Source organism: Lipophrys pholis (assembly GCF_963383615.2).
Source record: "Lipophrys pholis genome assembly, chromosome: 4".
In the NCBI taxonomy this organism is placed as follows: domain Eukaryota; kingdom Metazoa; phylum Chordata; class Actinopteri; order Blenniiformes; family Blenniidae; genus Lipophrys; species Lipophrys pholis.
In genome coordinates, this window is record NC_137637.1 from 32,913,322 (window position 1) to 32,929,500 (window position 16,179).

The 16,179-nt window shown below is 42.3% G+C and overlaps 1 protein-coding gene across 5 annotated transcripts in view; it reads left to right on the plus strand.

Moving 5' to 3' along the window:
* The window catches only part of dock3 (dedicator of cytokinesis 3), a gene marked incomplete at its 3' end in the record, with an annotated part of 116,384 nt that overhangs the window by 78,022 nt on the left and 22,183 nt on the right, over window positions 1-16,179 (plus strand). For all 5 annotated transcript variants that reach the window (XM_080461076.1, XM_080461077.1, XM_080461079.1 and 2 more), the window contains exons 10-21: window positions 7,649-7,730; window positions 8,008-8,068; window positions 8,254-8,401; window positions 9,297-9,385; window positions 10,143-10,268; window positions 11,653-11,777; window positions 12,309-12,471; window positions 13,934-14,040; window positions 14,419-14,590; window positions 14,688-14,785; window positions 14,952-15,035; window positions 15,340-15,440. In XM_080461076.1, coding sequence (XP_080317202.1) covers window positions 7,649-7,730; window positions 8,008-8,068; window positions 8,254-8,401; window positions 9,297-9,385; window positions 10,143-10,268; window positions 11,653-11,777; window positions 12,309-12,471; window positions 13,934-14,040; window positions 14,419-14,590; window positions 14,688-14,785; window positions 14,952-15,035; window positions 15,340-15,440 — 1,356 coding nt within the window. The remainder of the gene's footprint in view (window positions 1-7,648; window positions 7,731-8,007; window positions 8,069-8,253; window positions 8,402-9,296; window positions 9,386-10,142; window positions 10,269-11,652; window positions 11,778-12,308; window positions 12,472-13,933; window positions 14,041-14,418; window positions 14,591-14,687; window positions 14,786-14,951; window positions 15,036-15,339; window positions 15,441-16,179) is intronic.

Consider the following 16,179-nt stretch of genomic DNA (forward strand, 5'->3'; position numbering starts at 1 on the left):
CATCCAGGGCTCAGTTTGTGCTGGATTGATGTGTTTCTGTGACTTTTGATTGACCTTTGTGCTCCGGCTGTGAAGTGAGTACACGCTTCACAGAATCAATTATTTTCTGCCTGCGTTTCAGACATCACTGGCAAATCCCAAGTGATAGTTTCCGTTCAGAGACTAATGGGGTCCAGCTCTGCTTTCCCTGAGGGGATTCATCAATGCCATTTACTCCACACACAAAAAAAAGAAACTCATTAGCAATAATGACTCAGTGTGAAAGTTTCAGGGAGATCTATTACTGGAAATGAGAGATAAATATCATAACTATTTTTTTTTATTGGTGTATAATTATCTGTAACTGAGAAGAGGTGTCACATTCATTCAAATCTACGTAAAGGTAGATAAACACTGTGAGATTCAACTAATACCAATAAAAAAACAACACCAAATGTCGTCATGTCTTTGGTCTTGGGCCTATCTTAAGTAGCACAATGTGAGAACTTCAGAGACTGAATCATCTGGTCTGTTGGTGTATCTATCTATCTATCTATCTATCTATCTATCTATCTATCTATCTATCTATCTATCTATCTATCTATCTATCTATCTATCTATCTATCTATCTATCTATCTATCTATCTATCTATCTATCTATCTATCTATCTATGCTGACAGAAGTCGTATTACAGCAGAGGATCACTTCATAGTGTGTTACTTTCTGAGGCTTTGTGAGTCATCGAAGTTCATTTGAGCTCGTCAGTGTCTTAAAACCCGGCAGAAAATTCAACTGTTATAGCGCCTTACCGTTTTGTAATATAGTTATACCATCGTTTGACCAAGTACCTTTAACGATAGTCTGTTCTCAAGTCATTTAGCATTTTGGATCCTTGACCACACGGCTCCCCGCTTCTACTTCAACCTGAATGTGTGCCTTTTTTAATGTTTCTATTTCTGAATCCTCCCCCAAGTTGAGCTGAGGACATTCTGGAAGTTTCACTGTATTGAATCCGTCTCTCTGCTCTTTCAATCAGTCCTCCGTTACTCTCTTATATTACCTTCATGTTATAGAATACATACTGGCTGCAGAGCGGGGCTGTAAATAATACAAGACCAGCCACCTACACACACACACACGCACGCACGCATGCACGCACACACACACACACACGCATTAATAAACAGATATCAATTATACATTCGTACAGAGAACATAATGCTAACAGATAAAGAATTGCTAATGTGAATAATGAGGTCGATGTAGGCCAGCTGTGATGGCATGACCGTGTGCGCGTGTGTGCGTGCGTGCGCGTGTGTGTGTTGCAGAGCTATAAATATGCAGCAGAGTGTGGTTCAATGTTGGGTCAATGATAATATGATAAAGAAATGTTAATGTTTTGCAGAAATGAGAGCTAATGTCTTTTGTATCAGTGAGCTGTGCATTTTTGCACGTGTGTGTGTGTGTGTGTGTGTGTGTGTGTGTGTGTGTGTGTGTGTGTGTGTGTGTGTGTGTGTGTGTGTGTGCGTGTGCGTGTGCGTGTGCGTGTGCGTGTGTGTGTGTGTGAGAGTGAGAAGAGGCAAAAGCAATTTCCCCGCAACAAACACTTTGTTTCGGCTCTTACTCCTCAGTGCAAAGCAGCTAAAAGGTACACACACACCCACACCCACACACACACACACACACACACACACACACACACACACACACACACACACACACACACACACACACACACACACACACACACACACACACACACACACTTCACCTTGGCTTGTGGTTAGTGTGTTCTGCTGACTCAGCATGTAATGACATCCTCTGAGGTGATCTCATGCCGGCTGAAGCTGCTCTGGTCCTCTGGACTGAGGCGCTGAGCTCCACCTTGGTGATGTGCTGGATCTCCTCCGTCAGTCTCCTTCTCTAAAATCTGTGGCGATGATGGAGATCGTTTACTTTCTCCTTCCGGTCAGAACAGACAAACTAAAGTCTCTCAGAGCTTCTGGTACATGTGACCATCATCATATTTTTCTTGTTTTAACTTCTTGAAACATTGTAAGACGTAATCGAATGTAGCACTCACGTTATAACTTAATCCATTTGAATAAATCGTGAGGATTACTATGGGCCTAATCTAGTTCAGATTTGCACATATAAAATCAAGCACTAACTTGATATTGTCTGTACACATTTATTACTATGATTTTTGTTATTATGTACTGAGGACCGTGTCGGACACACACTTTAAATGTACTTACAGTGCCCGTCATGAATATGGAATATTGGATGTGTAGGCAAAACACTAGGAGGAGTTTATGTTTATTTATAATGCACAGTGTTATAGATGTCTGAAAAAGTTGGCATCGTTTATGATTACATGTTTTTAACACATTTGAAAATGGTTTCAATGGACCTCCACCACTTTTATTTATGTACATTATTATAGATTATCCTCTGTGTTGTAACTATTTTAATCTTAGTCTGAATCCAACAGCTTTGCTTTTTGAACATTTATCTCAAAAGTTGCCTCGTTCCAACTCCACGTTATCACATTCTGAACGGGCACTCCATCCAGTCACTCCATGCACTTCATTCTTGTGTAAACAAACGTAACCCGACAAAAAAAAAACTCATTTTAATACAAACGTTTCCACCTGATATCAGTCATGGTATTTTTCTGAGGCGATCATCAGAGAAACAAACTGAAAGTGTAATCTGTCTGCGTGAGCGTGCGGTTCAGCACACTGCGCAAGATTCTCGTAAATCAGGTCCGTAATGAGGTAATTCAGTCGAGTGAGGCCTTGTTTTTACTTAATTTCTATTTTTAGTAAAGAGCAAAGAAGCAGGAGAAATGATCCCTGCTTTAAGTGCTGTAGTGGGAGCCAGGAGGAGGCGTGGACAAAGTGGAAGAAAACCCGCCATTATCCTCGGCTCATTACTTATCCACCAGTAATATGTTTCTAACATGAAGATAAGAGAGTCTGTGGGCAGAATAGATGTTTGTTTGAATCATCCGTTTTCACCCTTTTAAAGCGCGGATGAACACACAGAACAGATAGCTGGAGAGAAAAGATGTGGCCGGCCTGAGCTGTGTGAGTGTGTGTGAGGCGACTCCTGCAGATAAATACTTTTTTTTAAAAAACGGTTGAAATTGGCCCGTCATCCTCGCAGTGTGACTGTCTTTTTCTGGAGCTCCGCAGCAGATGTAGTTCATATTGGCCACGAGGACGGAGGGCAATGGAGCGGACATGATTGGTTCATATGCCTTTCCATAAAACTCTGCAGCTCCGGGTGGATCGTCGTCACGTGACCCAGTGTATGCGTGTGTTCGTGCACAAACATGTAAGTGTGTCTGATGTTGATGCATTTGTGGAACAGAACGTTCATTCTTCTGATTGCATCGACAATGTTTTATCTGCCTTTTTCATATTAATGTAGACCGAAATCATGTAAATAATTCAACTCTGGGCTATGGGTGTGCGTGTGTGCGTGGAATCAGTGAGGGGCTGAATTCAATACAACTTTAATTATATAGCACCGAACACACCAAAGTAATTTCAGGGCACTTTTACAGAGTGAAGGAGTGAAGGAGTGAAGGAGTGAATGAGTACACAGTATCAGAGAGCTCCTCAGTATCCTCAAATACACACAGATTCTCTGCTCTCAGTAAACCTTCCACTGAGGTCGAGTAGAAGACATTAAAAACACTTTATTTTCACTCTGGCGCCTCAGACTGAAGAAGAAGGAAACCAGAATAACAAAACAGTCGACAAGCAGAAAGACACGTTAACACAATAACTGGTTCACCCTCTCAACCTCATGAAGGCACCAATACGTGTATCCCCGCTACAGCCAGTATCACAGCAAGTGTATAAAGAAAACCTGTACATAATTAGAACTTCATTGAAAATAAGACATGAATAAAAATGTTTTTGTGTTGCTTACATAACAGTGTGAAGAAGAAATTGGCAAATTTCATCCATTAGAGTTTGTTTGTCACGGGAGCTTCTCTCTTTATTAGATTAGTCAAAATGAGGTGAATCCTTTTATGTAAGCTCTATTATTACAAACCCAAATATATTTTCTTCAATCAGTCATGTGTGGAGCTTTGAAGAGCAAAATTAGAACAACTCCTCTTGTCTTGCTTACCTCATTGAGGTTTATTCATCAGTTTGCTTAATGGGAATAATATTCAACAGACGGCCCTTGTTCATGATATTGTTGCAGTCATAATTACATGTCAAAAACATGTCACTGTACGCATGAAAAAACATTAACGGGAAATGTTTTCTTCATTCTTGAATGTGGAGTTGGACCCTCAGCATCATGCCACAGTGATTAATTTGGATATTTTACTTTTTCATTTTGGTTCAAGCCAATTCATTAAAATGACCCGTAAGAGAAAGAATAACTGCTTCAGGTTTTTGTGAAGAGGGAATGAAAGGATCCCGCTGACTGAACTGAGATCAGTAATCGGCTTCAGCAGCGAGGACGAGGCTGAGGGGAAAGATGAGCGATCTGGCTGAGGTGGAGGGAGAAGGAGTAAAGTCTTGTTTCACCTGGGGGAGGAAACAGACTGGAGGCTGAGCCGGGAGGTTCCATCAAGCAGACGAGCTCCTGGAGCTCAAACTGCTGCAGAAGTTCTGCTGGTTCCGACAGAAGCTGTCAGAATCCACAGAGCTTTGTCCACCACCAGGGGGCAGCAGTGACACTCAGAGACCAGAGGGCTAGGTGACGTAATAATAATCCGACGACGGCAAAGGTTAGTGACGTCTGTCGTGGTGAAAAAACTAAAATCAAATTCAAAAATGGACGACAAAAGCGCATTTGTATCTCTTCCCCCTGAGGCTCTAACCACTGATATAATGTCAAATATCTCAAGGTTTGAATGTAAATCAAAGGAAAAGAGGAACTAAAGGTAAACGGCTGCCAGGTGAATAAAGAACCAATCGGCGTGAGAACAGGCTGCACTAAAACTGGACTTTACTGTGTTGGTTCTACAACATCCAGAACATTCCTAGTTGGGATCTGGGTTCTAGATGATTTCAAGTTGTTCTAGGCAGATTATTGCTTTGGTAACTTACAGGATCTGCTCCTTTTTCAGTCATCCTGAGTTTCCCTGAACGCTCCGATGAGCGGGTCACTTTGGTCCCTTGTGTGGGAATTGTGGGGGAACATGAGCTGGTCTCCTTTGGTAAAGGAAGCATCAGTGGTTCCTAGGCTGAAGGAGGTTCTAAAGGAAGCATCAGTGGTTCCTAGGCTGAAGGAGGTTCTAAAGGAAGCATCAGTGGTTCCTAGGCTGAAGGAGGTGCTGTTAAAGGACCCAGAGCACCTGTCATATCACCTGCATCCTCAGGTGTGTGGGTGGGGCTTATTTGAAAAACACCTGGTACCAGGATGCATGATGGGAAGCAGGTGATGTAGTGGAGCTGTGTGACGCTGTGGACAAAGCTCCAGTCCTCCATCATGTTGACGCTCCAGAGACTCGTAGCTCCTCTCTCTGCATTGTTCCACAGCATGATGGAAGCCGTTCACTGGAGGAAGATGACTCACAGCAGAGCAGTTTCAACTTGATTAAAAAAATTTGACCAATTTTAGACCAACGTTTCAACCGTGTAGGAAACTGGTCATCAGGATATTTTGGTCCGATTCTATTCTGGTTTTCAGCTGTTTTGTGGAAATACTGAATGTAGTTTATTGATAAATACGTTACCTTTGTTTTAGACTAATTTGGTACTGTTGTTTAATGTACTTTACACTAAGTTTAGACTTGGTATAAAAATGTATTTGGACATTTTTAGATTAGTTATGGTCTAATATGAAGATTGTTTGGACTCGTTTCTTGTTTTGGAAAAATTCTAGATATTACAACAGTATTTACAATAGTTGTAGACTCAATGTGGGCTGGTTATAGACAGTTTATAAAAGTTGTGTACTAGTTATCAATACATTTGAGAGTAGTCTTATTTAAAAAATGATTTTGGGTTGTTTGTGGAACACAACAACCAGGTGAAGGTCTTTATTTGGAGCATTTGTGGGATGTGCAGGATAATGCTCCACTTCAGAGATCTAATGGAAGGACTCCCTCGACAGTATTAGGCTGGTGGTCATGATGTTATGGCTGATCACTTTGTTTTATTCACAGAATTTTTTCATTGCTTTGTTCCTCCTGACGACGTGCGAAGGAGCAGTCGGGCTGCTGGGATGGTCGTGTTGTTTGGTTTGAATCAGTTTCATTGCTTCTAACAGGAAAAAGAAAACATTCAGCTGTCAGTCTGAATTAAGAAGGATTCGCTCTGATCCCGCCTGAGCTGGACAAACTTCACACTGTCGCTCCCGTTTGTTCTCCGCGGTGTCGTCTGTTAAACAACTCAAACACGCCCAGATGGGAACAAAGCTGAACTCTGCAGGGACGAGGGATCGGATCAGTTTTAGTCTTTGTACCAACACAGAGAAGCTCACATCAGATTCTGATTCAAATTCTAGGCCTGACACACATCTCGCCGGCATCGGCCTTCATCCACCGATAACCAGAGGTTAAAAGTGATGACTTGACAAATCAGCTTCTTAACCAGCATGACCGATATATTAAATAAACTTTCCCAGGTCCCAGCTGGTATAAACACGCCAGGGTACGGGTACGTTGGCAGAAGTCTTTCGACTCACGACGGGGTCGGCCTCCTCTCCACATTCTCGCTTTTGGACAAACAATTGAAAGAGGCTTCGACACTTTTCAGTTCCCTGAAGTGGAAAAAAAGGCTACGGCGCTGCTCTGGAGTTTTCTCTCCGCCGGAGCTCCACTGGGAGACCAGAGTAGACATGAGCGGGAACGTGAAAGCACTCTTATCTCTTTCAAAAAAAATCAAAAAACAAAATCCCCAGAGGAGACAGAGGGAGGGTGCTCTGGGTAAAACTGGTGAGTTTTCTCAACCGTGGAGTCAGACAGAGCGAGACGTGAACACGGGAAGGGATTATCTGAGTCTTGACGCCATCGAATTGTTGCGATTTTTAGATTCGGATCCGGATCCAACAGCTTTATTTGTCCCTGGGGTGTGATTCAGTTTGAGTGAGCGGTCACGTTAACACTCTTCAGAAGGAACAGTCACAGCTGGCAGACAAGGACCTGGGTGGAGTGGCTAGCACCGTCACCTCACAGCAGGAAGTCTCCTGTTTCAATCCTGGAATGGGGCCTTTCTGGTTGGGATGGGTTTTCTCTGGGTATTGAATTTTTCTTCCCACAATCCAACAACATGCTTGGTAGAGGAGATCAAATGAGGACCCTCGTGTGTCTGATCGTGTTTCTTCTTATCTTCATCCTGTGATGGACTGGTGACCTGAGCAGGATGTTAACACTCCTCTCAACCCGACGAGAGACGGGCCAGACTCTATTTCTGCAATTTAACTTAAATTAAGCTTCTATTAGATGGACTGATGAATAGTGAGGACTCGTGGCAGGAAATGATTCAAGAAAAAAAATACAAGAATATTATGACATTTTTAATCTCCAGTTCTCATAGTCACAGTACAAATTCATGTTATTTTCATTTTGAAAGTGATTTAAACAACTTTTTCTCCCATTTGATCTTTAAGCTAAAAGTTTAGCTGCCGAGAAGTTAAAGAATTTGTTTTTCATTAAATCATAACTTTGTATGTTTCTGTTGTTTTCAGTGAGAAGTTCATGGTGAGACTGAACAAGAATGGAGGACCAAAGAACCCAGAGAAGGTGGACCGGCTGTGTGCACTGTTCACGGTAACACACACACACACACACACACACACACACACACACACACACACACACACACACACACACACACACACACACACACACACACACACACACACACACACACACACACACACACTTATGTGACATATCAGGACATATGACAGGAGTGTGTTTGGAGAACTGTGTGGAGAATATAAAAGTTGTGAAGTGCTGCCCCCTGTTGTTCCAAAGAGAAATACTCCTGCATGAAAGATCCAAAAGTATTATTAGACTCTTATTAACTGTGTTTTTCTTGCAGGACCTGAGCAATAAGGACATGAAGAGAGATCTTTACATTGTCTCACAAGTTATTCGAACAGGTATGCCTGAAGCCACTGAGACTCATCACTCTTTGACCTTGACTGAAATGATTCGCATGCAAATGTATTGAATCAGAAAGGCCAGTTGAACGTCTGCAGAGCAGCACGTCATTGTGAAAGTCTTCTCGTCTCCTTATATATGTGTACTTGCTGTGTGTGTCATTAAACGTGGGCTGCCTGCGCAGGTCGGATGCTGTTGAACGACAGTAAGAAGGGTCCTCCTCACATCCAGTACCGCCGGCCGTACGGCTGCGCTGTGCTCGCCATGAGCGACGTACTGCAGACCATCTCCGAGCTCAAAGAGGAGAAAGACTTCGTCCTGAAGGTCTACACGTGAGTGTCACAACTGTTTTTATTCACAATTGTTAATATAAAAAGATGTTATCCTGGTGGGAGGTGTATAAAACTACAAGGATTTCAACAATAAGTCTAAAGTAATTACTTTATCAATTAACCAATGACTTTCGATGGATAGTAAATACTAATTACTACTAACATGATTACTTTTTGACGACAATCATGATCAAAATTTTTTTTATCTAATTTCTCACTAAATTAAACAACAAGGTGAGAACAAGCATATATAAGATTACATGTAAAAGTTTAAGAGCTGTTTGGGGTTGAAATCAGTAAACAGATGAAAAAAGAACACAAAGGCTGTTTAAACGCCTTTTATTTGAACTGTTGTTTTTATTCCCTTTTGTTGTTCACCTCATGTAACATTTCACACACACACACACACACACACACACACACACACACACACACACACACACACACACACACACACACAGTTATGACTACGAGCTCCACGAGGCTCCTGCAGGCAAGTCTTCAGAAGTTTTGGCCAAAGGAGGTTTCCCTGCTGCTGGCCATTGTGTGTGTGTGTGCGTGCGTGCGTGCGTGCGTGCGTGCGTGTGGCTGCACGTCTTTCTATGAAATATTTAATGTAACTGAGAAGCTTCAACATGTGAGGAAACTATGAGAAAACGAAGCTGTTCAAATTCAACAAAAGGGCAAAAGGAGTTAAAAACGACAAAATTATTATTATTATTATTATTATTATTATTATTATTATTATTATTATTATTATTGTTATAAATTCCCCCAAAAGACATTATCTTTCGCACCAGCCCAACACCTCCAGATATCTCCTTTAAACATATTAAAGCCACGACACATTAGATGTGATTATCTCAAATTGATTTTTATTGTTGTTCTCTTCCAGGTGTAACAATGAGAACGAGTGGTACCAGATCCATGAGAACATCATCCGCAAGTCCAGCACCAAATACACCGCACCCAGCACCAACTACGGTATTGCAGACTGAAAGTCTGTGTGTGTGTGTGTGTGTGTGTGTGTTTGAGGAGTGGTGGATATTTATACATAGAGATTGATAGTTTTTGATAGACAGATGAGGTTGACTGATAGTTATGTGGGTATTGATGAGTAGACAGAAAATCGGGTTTGTTAATATGAGTATGGAGCTCAGCTACTTGTTTGTTGTTACATGCGGTCGGTCTCTACAGGCGAGCAAGTGAATTTGTCGGTCGGCTGAAGATTGAATTAAAGTAGATCATCACAAAACCAGGCACACAGAAGTAGAAAGTACTTGATTTATTAAATTTTTTTGCCGAGCCGCAGACCCTCTGACCCAGGGACTCATGTCATCTCTTGACATTAGCTGTGAAATCAGTTTAATTGGTGTCGCTCTGGACTCTCATCCTCCTGTGAACTCGTGTTACAGTCTGAAGACTCCCACTGATATCTGTGTGACTCGAGGTCTACGGAGTCCTGGGGGGCTTTAATATCCTGCTCCAGCACAGCAGGATAACAAGACGCTCTTTTCAGGATTTGTGCAGAGCTCGGTGACACTCTCATAAGACTCAGGGATCAGGAAGACAAATAAGAAATGTAGGAGGGCAGCTGTCAACTACCTGGATCACACAACGGCTCCTCTTTTACTCTCCACATGTAATTAATCAAAACCGACTCAACTTCTGCTTCACAGTCCAAAGCCTGGTGGAGTTATTTATAAATTCCTCCTCTACCTCCCCCCTGCTGTGTCTGCAGGTCTGATCATCTCTCTGCAGCTGCTCAGAGGCGACATGGAGCAGGTCCGCAGAGAAAACCCGCTCATTTTCAGCAGGAACGTCGCCATCACGCGCAAACTGGGATTCCCCGACGTGATCATGCCTGGTGAGCAGCAGAACCAGCCGGCGGAACACCGGCCTGGACTGAACCCGTCAAATCTGATGAAGACTTATAAGATTTAGAACTGGGTGTTACATATTTACAAATAACATTGGAATCTGCGCCACACACACTGAATTAGATCAGCTACAGGGAGCGGTGGAGTCACTTGGGTATCATGATAATCATCTGGAGTTTAGCTGAGGCTACGTCAGTGAGGGGAAGATGGTTTTATATCCAGTCAGGGGGAGGAAGATGCTCTGTAATCTGAATGTTCGCTCTTCTGGGGGGGGAAGTAATGAAGAAACGCTGCTTCTCGATTGGGCGAGACTGAAAGCAGAAGTCCCGCCACTTTAGCCCGTGGTAGCTAGGCTAATTAGCTAATGGGTAGCCACAAACAACTGCCATAAATAGTCAATATATCAATTCTCACCATTGGCTTTGTTTGTTTACTACCCAGAATGCATTGCACACTACATCACATCCTCTAATTCGCCCGCGAGAAAGATCGATTGTGAACGAACCGAGACCAGAGATCTCTTGTCCGGTCCGGTTCAGAGTTCGCGTTCACATTCAAGAGAACTCCGCTTGTGTTATTTTAGCGGCTGTTTTCTTTGAATGCCTCGTTTGTAACCGCGGTCAGTGTGTTTAATCAAACAATGACAACAGTGTGAATGTGAGGGACGGGGAGCCAGTCGCTTAATCCGCTCCGTGTTTGTCAGATTACAAGGAGTCACCTTGAGTCTCCACCACGCAAAGGGAGAAACAGAGGAGTCTTTCACGCCTCCTCCTCACACATTCAGCCGGCTCCCCTCAGGCAGTGATGGAGCGACCGTTTAACTCCCATCGCCACACATTAGGGCTGACGCCTCCTCTGTGAGGACGAGCGGCAGATGATAAATGGATCGTCACTGGTGAACACAGGTCATTAGTCTTGTGTGTGTCAGACATCTCCACTTCAGAACGTGCGTGTGTGTGTGTGTGTGTGTGTGTGTGTGTGTGTGTGTGTGTGTGTGTGTGTGTGTGTGTGTGTGTGTGTGTGTGTGTGTGTGTGTGTGTGTGTGTGTGTGTGTGTGTGTGTGTGTGTGTGTGTGTGTGAGGACAGTCCACGTCTCATTATACTCAGAGTATCCCGCCTGTTTTCATAAAACACGCCGATGATTCTGAATCATTCCAGATTGTTTAACGGGTTATTTTGTCAGATCCTGATATTAAGAATCAGAATAAAGCTCGCTGTGTGTGTGTGTGTGTGTGTGTGTGTGTGTGTGTGTGTGTGTGTGTGTGTGTGTGTGTGTGTGTGTGTGTGTGTGTGTGTGTGTGTGTGTGTGTGTGTGTGTGTGTGTGTGTGTGTGTGTGTGTGTGCGTGCTAACTCGTCTCACCTGGTTTCAGGCGACATCCGAAACGACCTGTACCTGACGTTAGAGCGGGGCGACTTCGAGAGAGGAGGCAAGAGCGTTCAGAAGAACATCGAGGTCACCATGTTCGTGTTGTACGCCGATGGAGAGATCCTGAAGGTAGAGAGGGAATGAATTCATTTATTTTCATCTTCTACATGTGCATACAAAATAAAACATACAAATATATAGCAACCATTTTGATGACGTGTAAAAAAGAAAACCAGGATGACACAAAAAAAAGTCATAAATAAGATTTATTTCCATTGTGGTTAAAAACAAACAAACATAAATAAATAAATAAATAAATAAATAAATAAATAAAGATTAAATAGTGACATTATAGTGAACAATTAAAAACACAAAATTGTACAAAAGTTTAAGTTTAAAATAAATAGATACATACAAATTCTACCTATACAAATCTATTGTATATATAGATCCCAACAAGTTATCACAGACCCGATTTAGTCACACACACACACACACACACACACACACACACACACACACACACACACACACACACACACACACACACACACACACACACACACACACACACACACACACACACACACACACACACGGTGAGGTTTCAGTTTTTGCCGTTCTTCGTTTTCACGGTCTTTCCCCGTCCTTGTTCTCCAGGACTGCATCAGTCTGGGTTCCGGCGAGCCCGCCGTGCCGGAGCACCGTTCCTTCGTGCTTTACCACAACAACAGCCCCCGATGGAGCGAGGTGATCAAGCTGCCCATCCCCATCGACCGCTTCCGAGGCTCCCACCTCCGCTTCGAGTTCAGACACTGCTCCAGTGAGTCTGGAAGGGGAACCAGGGAAATGCCCGTCTTTAATACTTAATAAGAGACAATAAAGTATTTATTGTTCAGCATATTCAACTTATATATACTGCTTTTGTACTGACTTTTAAAAAAAAAATTGAATAACAGCTCGGGGTCAAAATGTTAAATTTGCACTTGTTTTATTGAGTGGTTTGTAATTATTGAATTTTTGTTGGATTACAGATTACAGGTAATCCATTGAAATCCAGAGTGTTTTTACCCTATCAGTTTTGTTTCTCAGTGATTTAATGTCTCAGTACTCATTTTGTAACAAGAGTTAACAGTTCTTACCTGTGGTGAGTATAGACATCGTGAATACACAGCTCATTATCTATAACAATTCAATTCAATTCAACTTTATTTATATGGCACCAAATACAACACAGTCATTTCCAGGTGCTTTTGAGCAGCAGAGCGACGGTGGAAAGCAAAAGAAGAAACGTTTGCTGAAATCAGGCTTTAAGCTTTAGTAAATAGAAAAGTCTTCAGTCTGGCCATAAAAAAGTAGAGACTGTTTCTGAAACTCTGAAACTGGGATCTGGTTCCACATCACAGGAACCTGAAAGCTGAAAGCTCTGCCTCCATTCTACTTTTAGAAAACCTAGGAACCTCCAGGGGGCAGCACTGAGAACCAAGTGTTCTTCTGGGGAGATATAGGACGAGCAGTTCTTTAAGATATGATGGAACCTGGTTGTTAAGAGCGTTCTAAGTTAGAAGGAGGATTTTAAATTCCACTCTGGATTGAACAGGGAGCCCATGAAGCGAGGTTAGTATTGGAGTGAGGTGATCTCTGATGCTGGTTCTTGTCACGACTCTGGCTGCAGCATTTTGAATCAGTTGAAGACTTTTGAAGCAGTTATTGTTTCACCCTGATAATAGGGAGTTACAATAGTTACTCTGGAAGTAACTAATGATGGATTACTTTTTCAGCATCACTCTGAGTCAGCATGTTTCTAATGTTGGAAATATTATGGAGGTCAAAAAAGGCCGTCCTGCAGATTTGTTCAATGTGGGAGTTGAAGGATAAATCCTGGTCTAAGAGAACTCCCAGGTTCCTCACAGTGGTACTGGAGGACAAAGTAATACCATCTAGTGGTACTAGATCTGTTTCTCTCTCACGTGTTTTGGGCCAAATATAATAATTTCAGTTTTATCCGAGTTTAGAAGCAGGAGATTACGGCTCGTCCAGCCTTTATGTCTTCAAGACAAGCTTCTAGTTTAGAACGTTGATCAATATCATCTGGTTTCATAGATAAATAGATTTGTGTGTCATCGGCATACATGACACAAATGTGTTGCGAGGAGACATTTATTATATTTAATAATGATTCAATTAATAAGGGAAGAATATATTAAACTGACTGATCTGTGTCTGATCGTCTGTGTCTTATCGTCTGTGTCTTATCGTCCGTGTCTTATCGTCCGTGTCCACAGCGAAGGACAAAGGGGAGAAGAAGCTGTTTGGCTTCGCCTTCACTCCGCTGATGAGAGAAGACGGAACGACTCTGTCTGACGAGAGCCACGAGCTCTACGTCTACAAGGTCAGGGAGAATTGTTGTGAGTCCTGTCTGCGTCTCCGTCTTCGCTCGTCTCCTCCGTCCTTGAAGTCTGTTTATCAGCATCAGTTTCAGAGCCGTCGGGATGTTACGCATGAATATTAATCGGTTTCAGATTTTATTCTGAACAATATGAGAAATCATCACACGCCTGCTCATTTTTTATGTTTTCTTAGTTTTAAAAAACGTCTATCGTGATTCATCAGTAATTTCTGGTTCTGTATGTATGTATTTGATTTGTCAGTATCTTTTTTCTCTTTTCTGTTGTCTGTGTCACATTTCAAAGTTCAAAACAATCAAACATCGACTGTTTTGTGACATTTAATGACTCTATGTCAACTATTTGACCTTCCGCCTCCTCAGTGTGATGAGAACACCACCTTCAGTAACCACGCCCTCTACCTGGGCCTGCCCTGCTGTAAGGAGGACTTTAACAGCTGTCCCAGCATCCCGTCCAGCCTCATCTTCCAGAGGAGCGCCAAGGAGGCCTTCTGGATCTCCACCCAGCTCTCCTCCACCAAGCTCACACAGAACGGTGCGTTTATCGAGAAAAGTGTGAGCCGTCGCTGAGCCGGTCGGTTCCTCTGTCGGAGAACCCCTCATGAGACTCTGTGCTTCTGGACTCTTTTCAGTGGACCTTCTGGCCCTGCTGAAGTGGAAGGCCCACCCCGACCGGGTCATGGACATCCTGGGACGGCTGCGGCACGTCAGCGGGGAGGAGATCGTCAAGGTGAGGACGGACGATCGGTTCATGGCTTCACTTTAGTGGCGATGATACTTTGTTATGTGTAATAAATCTGATGGATATTTGGAGGTTTCCCTGTTTGAAGTACATTGTGTGGAGAGTCATTTCTTCTTCTAATGTTTTTAGATGTGCCTCCATGTGTGTTTTACAGTTTCTCCAAGACATTTTGGACACTTTATTCTCCATCTTGGACGACAACACGGACAAATACGGACCGCTGGTGTTCCAGTCGCTGGTGAGTCTAAATACAGATAAACATGAAGACATGGAGAGAATTAAATCAGTAGTAAATTAGAAATTTTCTCTTACGTTGAAAAAGTCTGAAGTAATACATTTCTTGGAATTTGTTCAGCACTGCCTCCTACAGGCAGGCAGAGGTACTGACAAACTTAGAGCTTTTTTTTATTGCGAACTCGTCTGAAACAACATTATTTTAATGATTTAACATGATTGAAATAATCAGAATCAGACAGAAAATTACATTTCCAGCACACATCAGTACACGGGCTTGATATTTTTGTTCTTTCTCTGTACGTCAGGTGTTCATTATTAACCTCCTCAGGGACAGTAAATACTACCACTTCAGGCCCGTGATGGACACCTACATCCAGAAGCACTTTGCCGGCGCGCTGGCTTACAAGTGAGTTCTTACCCCGTGTGGGTCACAGACACGCGGGTCGTATGGAGTTCACTCCCTGGTCTCATGCATTCAATATTCTTTAATGACATAATTCATCGATTCAAACCTCTGCTTTAACGGTGTCGTCCAGAGTGGAGCCGTGCAGCCAACAAGGTGAAATGCAGGTCACAGCATGAATAACCTAAACCTTTCAATCATTCAACGTGCAGCTGTATATATATTTTTAAAAATAGTTTCAGCACACGCAGGCAAAACATCCTCACAGACGTCATTATTTGATGATGCTTTTAAAGCATCTCCCTCAGACTCAGTGATCTCTGCTGTGAATATATTTTACAATATAATGTTACAGATGGAAGAAACATATAAGAATTTTTATTTTTTTGCCAAATTTTTTAATTTTACACATTTACCACGACTATTTAAATAAACACTGATTAATTCATCTCATCCAGTCATAATTGTTTTGTATTTAGTTTAAGAATATTTACTGAATGCCTGTCATTATTTTGGGGTTTGAATGTGATTAATCAACCTGTTTTTATTTTAATCATCATTTTTCAAACCTGAAAGGTGGAAGGCGACCAAACGTGGCCCACAGGTTGCCCCTTGCTGCCGTGATGTTTTAGCTGTGAACTTAAATGAATAAATAAGTAAAATGTTGAGGTTAGATGTGTTTAAAATTGAAATACAACATTACATATGGAGAAAAACTGTTTATTTACTATTAAAAAGTCAT